This window comes from Eptesicus fuscus, chromosome 4 (genome assembly GCF_027574615.1).
Source record: "Eptesicus fuscus isolate TK198812 chromosome 4, DD_ASM_mEF_20220401, whole genome shotgun sequence".
Lineage (NCBI taxonomy): Eukaryota > Metazoa > Chordata > Mammalia > Chiroptera > Vespertilionidae > Eptesicus > Eptesicus fuscus.
Window position 1 is genome coordinate 77,097,930 of NC_072476.1, and position 12,589 is coordinate 77,110,518.

Consider the following 12,589-nt stretch of genomic DNA (forward strand, 5'->3'; position numbering starts at 1 on the left):
CTCTGTTACAATGTACACTCTAGAAGCAGTCGTGGAAACTGACTGTCTAGATTCATAACCTTATTTCACAGATATGGAGGCCCAGACAAGTAAACTGAGTTCATCATGTTTCCACAGCTGGTTAAAGACAGAACTAAGACCAGCCTGAGCCTCCTAAGCTGTAAACCAGTCTATTTCCTTCCTGTAGTGCAGGCATCCTCAAACTACGGCCCGCGGGCCACATGCGGGTGTTTTTGCCATTTTGTTTTTTTTACTTCAAAATAAGATATGTGCAGTGTGCATAGGAATTTGTTCATAGTTTTTTTTAAACTATAGTCCGGCCCTCCAACGGTCTGAGGGACAGTGAACTGGCCCCCTGTTTAAAACGTTTGAGGATCTCTGCTGTAGAGAGTCTACACTATGAGCATCCTAATATATAAAAAGCCAGGGGCCGTCATGACTGAAACGACCAGATGGGTGACCGAACAGCAGGCTGCATGGGGCGACCAGGCCAGCAGGGGGGTTAGTGAGGGACAACCAGACGATTAAACAGCAGGCTGTGTGGGGCAACCAGGCTGGCAGCGGGGACAGTTGGGGGTGACCAGGCCGGCAGAGGGGGCAGCAAGGGGTGACCAGGCCGGTGGGGGGGGGTAGTTGGGGGTGACCAGGAAGGCAGAGGGGTAGTTGGGGGCAACCAGGCTGACAGGGACAGGGGCAGTAAGGGGCAACCAGGCTGGTGGGGGGGGTAGTTTGGGGCGACCAGGCCTGCGGGGGGGGGGCAGTTGGGGGTGACCAGGCTGGCAGGGGGGGCAGTAGGGGGCAACCAGGCTGGGGAGGGGGCAGTTAGGGGTGGCCAGGCAGTTGGGGGGGCAGTTGGGGGCAACCAGGTTGGCAGGGGGGCAGTAAGGTGCAACCAGGCTGGTAGGGGGGGGGTAGTTGGGGGCGACCAGGCCAGCAGGGGGGGGCAGTTGGGGGCAACCAGGCTGGCAGGGGGCGGGCAGTTGGGGGTGACCAGGCCTGTGGGGGGGCAGTTAGGGGCTACTAGGCCAGTGGGGGGGCAGTTGGGGGCAACCAGGCTGGCAGGGGGGCAGTAAGGTGCAACCAGGCTGGGGGGGGTAGTTGGGGGCGACCAGACCAGCAGCGGGGGACAGTTGAGGGTGACCAGGCTGGCAGGCAGGTGAGCAGTTAGGAGCCAACGGTCCTGGATTGTGAGAGGAATCCAATCCAGGATCTGGCCTATACCGGCAGTCAGACATCCCCCGAGGGGTCCCGGATTGGAGAGCTTGCAGGCTGGGATGAGGCCCCCCCCCCCCCCCCCCCGTGCACAAATTTCATGCACTGGGCCTCTAGTAAATTATATAAAGCATATTTATATCACTCATTGATGCACTATTTCAACAATCAGGTAGTCAGTCTCAAACTTGAGTGTGCATTAAAATCACCTGGAGAGCTTGTTGAAACAGATTTGCTGGGTCCTGATTGTAGAGTTAGTAGGCCAGGGGAGGGGCCCTGGAATTTGCACTTCTACCAGGCAAATCATCAATGAATGATATAAATATGCTTTATATAATGTATGCTCATAGTGTAGACTCTCTACAGGAGAGAAATAGACTGGTGTACAGCTTAGGAGGCTCAGAAGCCAGAGCTCAGAAGCCAGAGGCTTTGACTGAGAGCCCAGAGTGAGGCTGCTCAGACCCCAGACAGGGTCTGCCTGAGGAGCAGGAGCCACGCGGGAGATGGACTCCCTGGCAGCCAGAGGGCAAAAGACTCTGGGAATACAGTTATCTGGGGTACAGAACAGAGCACGGCAAGACTGATTCTGAGTTACTACCATACACAGAGAATCAGGACTAATTACTTAAGTGCCCCTCATCTCCATTACTGGACCATGTCTTCATCTCCAGGGCTCTCACTATGCCCACAGGTAAAGTCAGCACCACATATATATAGGATGTTCCCCCAAAATGTATACATACACTTTGAATAATTATTAAGGCAGTGCTTATTAAGATACATTTCATTATCAAAATCGAGCTATCAGCTGTTAAAGTGTGTATACTGTACAAGCAAAGCGGCATTCATTGTCATAAATTCACTTAGCAAGGAAGGTGACATAGGAGTTATTTCAGAATCAGAATATTTTATATCTGTATTGACTAGATGCCACAATGCGAAACCTGAATCTGTTGTGTGCCTGGCTCCGACTGCAACTCCAAGTCACACTCTGCATGCTGCTCAGTGCCTCATGCTGCCCCTGTGAGACAGACACACCAACTCCTCAACAAACCATAGTTTGTAGAGAGCGATTCTGAAGGTTTGGAGGTGGATGGTGGAGGGATTGAGGGACGATGGGCATCTATTTTCTTATAGCAAGACCATGTCTTGAAATGACATCACCTAGAGGTTATGTCATCATTAAGGACATAGTGTAATTATGTAAACAACACTGAGCAAATCATTCATGTGACCGCTTTTCATGGCCTTTCTTCCCACTTTACAAAAGTGAGGCAGTAGAATGAAAGGGGGTGGGAGGGAGACTATAGCGACAGCAACTTTCATTAACCAAAAAAAGCAAGAGAGGGGTTTCAGAAATATTTCTTAGGCAATAATTAAAATTTCAAACGATTACGTAAGTTTCAAAACAATCTTTATTCTGTTTGAGGACCTAATACAATGCATTACAGCAACTTAAAACAACAAGACATAGCTCCATTAAATCTATAGCTTGAACCAAGTGTCAAGGAGGCACACTCCCCCCGCCCCCCACCCAGGTTGCCTTGTAAAGGCAAAATTACAACAGACCATCACATCCTCCCTCTCGTCAAAAGACCAACTTTATTTGAACATTGTCATATAAACAGATTTGTAAAAACATCGAACAGACCGTAGCTTTAAAAAATACACACATATAAATGATTTTTTGTTTTTGTTTTTTTAATAGCAGCATCCTGGGTAGCTAATGCTATCTCATGGTGACAAGTTTAATGTTAAGTTAGATAGTGTTTCCAATTCTGTTCCCTCCCTGCTCGCACTAGTATTTTATATAACTAGATGTTTAAAAAATAAGAATTTGGCATTTTGGAACTTTGTCTCATGTGAGGCATTGTGCTTTTAAACTGCCCCTTTCTTAAGTGACCCTGAACTCAGATTTCAGGGTCTGCTTTCCAGCTGACTTGGATACCATGCATAGCAAAAGCACAGTTGTTAAAACCAGCAGAATTTTTCTCCCAGTAAGGAACATCAGTAGGACTTCCCAAACACATTACTAGTTCATAACCAGCTACATGACAGAGCAATAGGTTCCCTACAGTGACAGCTCACATACACACATTTTGACTTGACACATTGAAAACAAGGATTTCCCAATTAAGTGAGTCATCCAGACCAGCTTCCCAAAAGGAGTTAACTTTTAAACACAGAAAAAAAAAAAAAAAGCCAAAGAATTATGAACTTCTCACTTCACTTGCAAACAATTTCCACCTTTGTAAGACAAAACAAAGCAAAATCACAGGAAAAAAACCACCCATACACATATACAAGAACTGTACTAGACATTTGCTTGTTTGCACTTGAACTCGACTGTGGATCTGTTTTGGCTGAAAGGTGTACTGAAAACACAGTCCATGCACATATACATATATACATATATCAAGGGCCATGAAGTTGTCAGATGTTGCAAACACATGCTTTTTGCCTTTTCGCACGGTTATAGTATTTCTCTTGAGTCTGTCAGGTCCCAGTGCTCCCACCTTTATAGCCCCGTCATAGCCTCTCTGAAGCCTAGTTCCTGGCTTTATTTTTAGGATGCTGTCTTGGGTGGGGGAAATCAATGCATGGCTAAGAAAATGTCTCAGAGCACCTCTACTGTATCCATTCATACTCGTGAGCCACTGAGACGGTGTTGTTGGATGACTGTCTGAAGGAACCCAGAGAGCCCTGCTGGTCAAACATCTGGAAGGACATAGGTGGTGGGCATGCTACACACAGTCAAGAAGGCACCTGGCAGAGGGGTGACATCACAGGTGTGCAACTCACTGTGATATGGAGTGAGAAATCCTGCCTTTGCAGTGCAAAGAAAATCTATTGTTTGTGCTTGTGAGATGCAAAAATAAGGCAGATGCCTAATACCATGTCATCTTGCAAAATGTTGAAGCAAAAACACTAACAAAACTCTTTATGAAATGTACTGTTAATGAAACATTCCATTTCAGATCTTATATTTTAGGAATTAAATGAAAATTATTTATACTTAATAGTATACATGGATGTGCTACCAAAACAAAACAAAACAAAAAGAACAAAACCACGCTTGTTTACAAGCTACTATTAGCTAATTGTTAAACTTCTGTGAGACATGGAAGGATAGTTTTAAACCAGATACTCACAGACTCAAACCAGGAGAATCGTCAGTTGTCTGGAGATGAGAGGGAGGTGGTCAGATCAGTACAGTCAAGTCTCAGGCTGACAGTCTGGCTGTAAGACTGACTATTGCTCTTGATGTGAGTAGCTTCATGAAAAAAGGACCAAAAAAAAAAAAAAAAAATCCCAAAAAAGAACACATTCTACAGTTGATTAAGTCAGCCGCTAGACAGATCCTTTCGAAAGAACTTTTAAAGAAACAACATTAAGAAAACCAAACCCCCTCACCCCAATATTTGAAGGAAAGAGAAATAAAGGTATGAAATTGTAAGATTTCATCTTAATCTACCAACGTAGTTGACTATGGTTATAATTATCCTTTATTCCTCCCAATACATGCACAATTTCCACTGAATAGAAAGGCTTTTTTGCATATGTGAATCGGGGAGACCTCTCACTCATGCCCTAAATTGCAAAGATGACTCTAACACCCCTTCCTTTTCCCCACAGTGAAGTATAACACATGCAATTATTTGGATGAATGAGAAGGACTGTTATTATGATTCCTGAAATGGCCATGACTTTAACAAGCTCCACACAGCCCAGAGCAGTAGCAGTTACCATCATGCCTCTTTGCTTTATGGTCTAACGTGAATGGGAAGCTAGGAAAATAACAAACAGCCAGATAAAAATCTTTTCTCAAATCATGCTTTCTCAAAAATGAATGTTTGTTGGTTGTAATGGTAGTCTAATGTTAAAAAGAGACATTTTCTAAGCGTAGCAATTTAACCTTGAAATCAGTGTTCCGAACGAGGGTCAGAACTAGAACATCTGACCGGCCGCACTGTTAAGAGTTGTAGATTTGTAATTGTCATAATTGGTAATAACTAGCAGATGAGAGTGGGAAAGACTGAAGTATAAGCAACTTCCCTCTGCAGTTACCTACTTTTTCCTCTAATCATGAGAAAGAGAAAGTGCATTCCACCACCACCCCCCACCTGTACAACCTTTTGCTATATCCCTCCTCCCCAGATTCAAGAAGTTCACAATTCTTTATGAAACAAACATTGCCAGGTACCGTATTTTAAGAGTTTTGAAACAACATTGTCGAACTCCGCGATACTTTTGTCATATTCATATATCTTTCTCTTTTTTATTGAATAAAGCAGCTTTGAAGCTTATCAGGCACTGCCCAACAAAACATTTAGTCCAAAAAATCTGTTAGGAACTTTTTAACCTTGGGCTAATAGCCAAGTACTCTGTACAAGAAAAACTGTAAAATATTTCATAGTTTTAATTCTGAAGCCTTTTTTAAAAACTGGCATCCTGTACATTTCTTCTTTAAAAAAAAAAAGTAAAAGAATAAACAAAATGAATATTAACACAAAAATCAGGAACAACAGTATTTTCAAGCAACAAAAACTGGGGCAGGGGAAGCTTATTTTGAACGTACATTTAAAACTGAGATAACAGCTTAATGAAAATTAGGAATTGCATAGCGCTGTGAATTTAGCCTTCAGCAAAACAAAACAGAAGCTATTTGGTATTGATACAAATCCATCTATTTGATAGTTAGTCATCCAATATTATGTACATATTTTATATACTAAATGTCATTTGAAGTCCTGCTTTCCAAGTTCCATTTTTTCCATTGGTGGGTTCTGTTTTTTTTGTTGAAAAGTTTAAACAAAACGCTTTCTGGCACTTTGCTGCAACGGAATTTCCTCTGAATACACGTGAGCTGACGTTCTCCCCAGGTGTCCCTTGCGAGTGGAAGTGCCTTTCTGCTACATATCGTTCATTTGTTAGGAAATGAAGTAATCCACAGTGCGAAGTGTCTGGGTCCACCGTGCACAGCAACACCAGGCTAAACCAGGCTGGCCCGAGCGTTCCCGGGCCAGGGCTCCACAGCCCCGTGCGTCCTCGGTCTCCAAGGTCCCAACTTTGAGCTGGTAAAGCTTCAGGAAGCATTAACGAGCACCATGGTGAAGGCCTCTGTCCCTGCACGCAGAGATTTTTGCATTTATTTTTCTCTGTGTTGTGGTGGCTTTAAATTAAACCAAAAAAAAAAAAAAAAAAAAAAGGAAAGGAAAGGAAGGATAAGCACTCCAGATCAGCAACGTCTGGTCATCGCACAGTGCTGGCTGCATGTCTTCCCCTGCTGCTTTCTTTTTGTCGAAAGCTCCAGTCCCATCTGAAGACGTGGTCTCCGCAGCTCAATTCACAGGTCAGGCTGGAGAGGAGCCCTGTGCTTCCCAGAGGCCGCAGGGTGGTTGAACATCAGGAGGAGGACCGGAGGGCACGCTTCATCGCCTCTGCTGTGCATATACCGGGTAGGCTAGTGTGACGTTGAGGGAGTCGTTGTGCTGCACGAGGGAGGTGTGTTGGTAATGTAGCACCAGTTCTTTGAGGGAGCTGTACAGGTTATAGGGCTCGGCAAAGCCATAGCCGGTTGCCGTTTTGTTTATGACACAATGCTTTACCTCGCCGTCCACCCTAGAGAGGAGAGAGAACAAATGCATTGTGACCTTGGCCGGGACAAACCGTGACGCTGCTAGGCGTTTTTAGCAAAACCATCATCAAAAAGTACACTTGACACAGGCCAGGCCCCACGTGGGCAACGGTCCCAGGTGAACTGCCAGACTCGTGGCTCTGCCAGCCACTTACTGGCTGAGTGACTTGGGTACGGAACCCAGCTTCACTGAGCCGCTGTATTTTCATCTTTAAAATGGTTGGAGAGGAACATGATAGTAATATGTGTCACCGGGTGGCTTTGAGAAATGAGATGATGTGCATGATGTGCTTGGGAGAATGCCTGGAATGCAGTGAGCACGCAACAAGTGGGAGCCGCCGACCATCAGCGCCGCTGTGTGACCAGAGGTGTGACTGGTTATTAATAGGATCCCTTCTCTCAGGCTGGCTTTCAAGTGTCTACGTGTCTCTCCATCTTGGCACTTACGCAGAGCTCTTCTCATGCCTCCTTCCTATAGGACTTCTCCGTAAATGAGAGAGCTTGCAGAGTAGGATGTGCTTTTAGAGCAAGCACGTCAAACTCTAACACGGGCCAAATAAACAAGGCATGCAGCCCGCGGCCCACGAGTTTGACATGCTTGTTTTAGAGCCTCGCACTCTGAAATGACGCCAGTGACCCAAAAAACTCACTGTCCATTCAAAGTGCTCCCTGGACTATCAAGAAATCAACAGAAATGAAATATGCCAGGGGACAAACAGGCCTTCTGGGTGTAATTACCTCACGGACAGTTCCTGATGGGGACTTTTCACCCGTGTGTGGTGCTCTTATGTGAGTTACCTTAGACTCTATACTAGCCTTGAGGCAAACATTGCCATTTACATTTTTAAAAAAGACTTAAAGTAGTTCCTGAATTGGTACCCAAACAAAGCAGGTTTCTTTCTACTAGACTCTACGGACAGACAGACTTTAAGTATTATGCCTGTTTTATTCCCTCTTCTATACTGTGTGCCGTAAGATTCTTCCAGGTTAAAACTTTTCACCTCCCTGCCCACGGCTGGCAGAATGAGCCTCCCTCCAGGAGACAGGAGATGTGGGCCAGGACAGCAGTGGGCGGGAGATACGTACACCACAGAGCAGGCGTAGCAGCCCTGTTTACTGCTTTCCCGGACCAGGAAAGTGCCGTCTCGCTTCCCTCGTAGCAGGTTCTCAGCCTTGTTTCGGTTGCTGCTTCCGACATTCCAGGTCTTCTCGTCATGGTGGGGCAGATCCTCGTCATCCTCCACCAGCGAATATTGGCTGAGGAGGGAAGGGAGGAGGTTTCTAAGTGAGGTTCATGGAGCCACAAGCCTCCCCTCACCTCTTCTACCTCGGTTCTGCCCCTCCCACAAGCAGGCCAGACCAGCGATCACGGGTCTGACTCAACCAGCCCTCCCTCTTATCCAGGGAGGGGAGCCTTCTAGGTAACTTCCCTGGACAAAGAGTCAGCATTAAGCTCAGGGACCTGGGCAGAGAGAAAGGTATTAAACAATCCTGTTTGTCCAGTTTAGATCAGGAAATCGATGGTCTAGGAGGATTGCCAGCTTTCAAATAATTCAAACAAAGCATATGCTTAAGCTTCAAAAAACATACTAAGCCTAATTCTGTTCTTTTTAAAAAATTGTTCCAAAAATATGTTGGGACATCACTGTGGACACAGTGTTGGAATGATGGGGGGGGGGGGGGGGGGAGAAAGGGATCAGTATCTTCCCTCCCTAAACTTTCCCTTTAAAAGAATTCTGGATAATTAGAGTGAATTTATACATTTTCTCCTACAAGATGTTCCAAACTCAGAAAAATTCCTCACTTGTTCTCTAAATAAGGCAAGTCATTCGTTTTCCTAAAATGAAAAAAATCCCCTGCTGCCTCCATCTGTGGTACCGACTTACTCTTCAGTGTTTTCATTGCCCAACCACTCGTTCAACTTCTTCTGCCGAACACCTTTCTGAGTCAACCACCTGAAAAAGAGTTTCAGAGGGAAAACGCATTCAGAACGTGGCCTTAATTTTAGTCACTGGCAGTCATTCCCTTGCGGGTTCCGTGCCCACCACTCACATCAAGTACTGGTCTCTTGTCTTCCTCAGTTGGATGAGGTCAGGCTTAATGCTGTTCATGCGCTTGTCAATCTCCCGATACTCAGCTGCCTGCTTCTTCAAGTCTTCCTCCAGTCTTCTTCTGCTGTCCACAATTTCACTGATCCGAGACTTCAACTTTTCATAATTATGCATAATCCTGCAGGCAAGAGAAATGCATCTGTGATCACCTGAGTTCATCATGAAGGTTTCCCTCAGTTTATGAAAAGGCTTCCTATGAAGCCCCAGCCATTTTCCTAAGGCAAGGAATGCTTTCTCTTCCTGTCGTTTTTTTAAGTAAGCACAACACAGAAAGCAAGATCATTTTTAAGCGGTTTAAGAATATTCTGGTTATCTCTAGCAGAACAAAGGAATACTCTTCTGACCAACCTTTGTATTTCTTTCTCATTGCCTTCACGTTTAAACTTTTCTATGTACTCTTTACTGTAGCGCTCCTGTGTTTGGCACTGTTCTTCAAATATTTTTATGGTTTCATTAAATGCTTCAATAGCTGTTCTTTTCATTTGGATTTCCTGCAACACAATATTAGTAAGACCATGTCACACCTTTTTCGTAGAACAGGTGATTTCTTATTGTGAGAGACTCCCATTATGATTATCTAGAATGTAAGTGCTTTGTTAAGCAAGGTGGGACTCTAATTCATAGAACCCAGTAAAAACACTCTCACAAAAGCACACAATTCCTTTGGGAATTATTCCAGTCTATGGAAGATGACTACCTGACATTTTCCTAAGTTATCATCTTGGTTAAAGTCATGCCACTTTATCAGCAATTCATGACATCCATGTTGCCCTCTACTCCCCCTGCCGGTCCTGATGCATGACGGCCTAGAGAAGATTAAGGCTCTAGGTAAACATTCCAGGGGCAATGCCTCTGTTCTTCATGGCAGAGTATATAATGGTTAAACCCCTATTTCTGATATTAGCCAAGTCTGTGGAACTTCCAATCTAAAAAGAATTCTTTAATCAAGAATTATGTCAAATCAACTTAAAACTCACAGTAACTTCTTCCTTTCTCTTATAGACTTACTACTCTGATACTTATAGGCTTCATTTACAAGTAGAGATATAATGAATAAATTACTTGAATAATCAACAATGATTCACAAACAAATGAGCTCTCAACCTCACTGTACTGTAAAAACTCAACATTTTTATTCTGTTTTTGAAGCTAATAGGTGTTAGGTTTTAATAACTAACACTTCTAAAATTTTAATGTGATTTTCTCAGAAAACTCACCTGGGAAGTACGGGTATAGTCTTCATATAATCTATCATATTCCCGACTTTTTTCTTGAAATTGAGTGTTATATTCATGTAATTTTTTTCCTACAGCTTCGATATTATCTTCTTTGACAACTTGATCCTAGAAGGATTAGAGAGCGGAAGAAAAAGCAATTCAATTGATAAGGTATGTAATCGATTTAAGAATTATTTAACCAAATATCTGACGTGGAAAAATCCTTGGAGTATTTTATTGAACTACTCTGAAACTGTAATTTTGTGATTACAAGCACAAAGCTTTTCACCTTTCATTACATGCAATTCATCTGCTTCAAAGTGTTTCTAAGCATTGAAAGTACCTTATTTAAATAACATTTACAATGTGAGCATTTGATTACCTGTTGGTATTTGGATACTGGGTAAAGTAACTTCACATCCAGCTTGGGATTGTACTGAGCTAGAGATTCATTCCGGTAGTGGTTTATTAATTCAACCACAGAGTTGAAGGTTAATGGGTCCGAGAAGCCGTATTTCCCATCTCGGTGAAATATTTTGATTAATTTGTTATTTCCTCCTTTCCTGTAAATACAATATAAATATAATGGCATACAATTTCCTTTAAAGAAATGTGTTTTAATGACAACTTGAACCACCCCAGCTTTACCTCCATTCTTTGACTCACCTTAGTGTAAGAGTATAATCTCCATGCATTTTAGTAGATGCATCTCGTACCAAAAAGGTTCCGTCAGCTGTATCTCGAAGTTTTTCATTCACTTCCTCCCTGACGTGAAAAGAACACAAGACAGTGCTTACCTCGAGGATTTAGTGATTATCTAAACAGACTTAATTTTTAGAGCAATTTTATGTTCACAGCAAAATTGAGCAGAAAGTACAGAAAAAGCCTCTAACACCCTGCCCCTATAGATTTATGCTTATTAATTACCATTTCCAAAGCTTAACAATTTCTTTGTTTATATAAAAAATGTTACAAACTCCATCTCATTATAAACAGGTGCATGGGAGTTAAAAAAAAAAACAAACCTACTTTCACTATCCGTATAACTTTGGTACACGTTTTTATTTTCTAACCAAAGATGCTAACAAATCAGCAAGCAAGTCACGATCCCCAAAAGGTTTCCTCCCCACCATCCCCCCCTTTAAAAAAAGAAAATGGCTAAGAATAAAAATGCCACTTTATTTTATTGTGTGTGAGATAATCGTATGAATTCTTAAGAGTTCTGCGTGACAGGCGTGCCTGCACGCTGCCTTGGGCAGTGCCACTCGACCCGGTGCCTCCCTGACATCTGCCAATAATCGAACTTCTCGGTGTGTAATTTCCGGTGGCACCAGCACCCACAGCCCTCCGGAGGCTCAGTGACTTCTCTGGTAGCCTTTGGAAGGGAATCCAGTATGCTTCAATGCTTATATTGGATGATATCCTAAAAATGAAACTTAGCAAGCTGGTGCTTTTCTTTCTCTTTCCCTACACCCCTCTATCTCTAGTGAAAACGAAGCCTTTCTGTGGGCTTACCTCGAGATATCGCCCCAGTACCACTCAGCATCTTGTAAGGACATATTGTTATTCATACCGTTGTTGGCCACAGTAGTAGGTTTTGGTGGTTTAGGAGGCAGTGCTGTAGATTAAGGAGAAAGGAAAAAGTTGTTTGCAACCTCAAACTACAATGAAACATTTTAAAACAGACCTAATTTCTTTAGATGAAAGTACAGTGTGACATACAGCAATAATTCAGAATTCCATGAAACATGCAAGATCGTTTTCTTCAAAAAAAAAAAAAAAAAATCAGAAATCTTCCAGAGTACAGCTCAAAGAGAAAAGATACTGAAGAAAACAGCTTGGCGATTAATAAATGTGAATTTCAGAGTAAATCCAGAGTTGTGCCATTTTCTGCTTCTAGCTAAGTTCTAGTTATATTAAAGTTTCATGCCTGGTCAAATCCAGCTGAAGTCAGAAACCATGCACAGTGAGCAGGAGGAATCACATGGGTTGGCTTTAATTTCCTCCTATTTAATTATGAGAGACAAATTCGGCTTCTGCCCTCCACAAATGCTGGTGTGGTAAAGAGGCTCACCTACAGCCAGAGAATTAGTATTTCTCATCTTAGTATTTCAGGCACTGTTCTGCCAAAAGCCACTTTAAGAAACTCATCTGTGACCTAAATCTCTTTAGTGTTAGTATTTTATTGAAGAAATTGTGCTCTATATGCCGACTGATTAAAAACTATATTCCTCTTTCTCAATGTCAAATCAGTATTCATATACCAATTGGTGACAAATGAAAGGCTGTGGTATTTCTGAAATCTCTTAATTGGGAAATGGGCTAATAACATAGGGATAACATAATTTAGGAAGCAGAATAAATCCAGGATTTTTTTAGCTAAATTCTAAGTCATAAGTTTTAAAGCACAG

At 42.9% G+C, this 12,589-nt stretch overlaps 1 protein-coding gene across 6 annotated transcripts in view; it reads right to left on the reverse strand.

Moving 5' to 3' along the window:
* Positions 1–2,609: 2,609 nt before the first annotated feature.
* Positions 2,610–12,589, reverse strand: part of PIK3R1 (phosphoinositide-3-kinase regulatory subunit 1) — an 84,553-nt gene continuing 74,573 nt past the window's right edge. For all 6 annotated transcript variants that reach the window (XM_054715202.1, XM_054715200.1, XM_054715201.1 and 3 more), the window contains 9 exons: positions 11,694–11,796; positions 10,845–10,943; positions 10,561–10,741; positions 10,179–10,304; positions 9,310–9,452; positions 8,903–9,079; positions 8,737–8,805; positions 7,937–8,107; positions 2,610–6,834 (listed from right to left, as the gene is read on the reverse strand). In XM_054715202.1, coding sequence (XP_054571177.1) covers positions 6,645–6,834; positions 7,937–8,107; positions 8,737–8,805; positions 8,903–9,079; positions 9,310–9,452; positions 10,179–10,304; positions 10,561–10,741; positions 10,845–10,943; positions 11,694–11,796 — 1,259 coding nt within the window. In that variant the 3' untranslated portion in view covers positions 2,610–6,644. The remainder of the gene's footprint in view (positions 6,835–7,936; positions 8,108–8,736; positions 8,806–8,902; positions 9,080–9,309; positions 9,453–10,178; positions 10,305–10,560; positions 10,742–10,844; positions 10,944–11,693; positions 11,797–12,589) is intronic.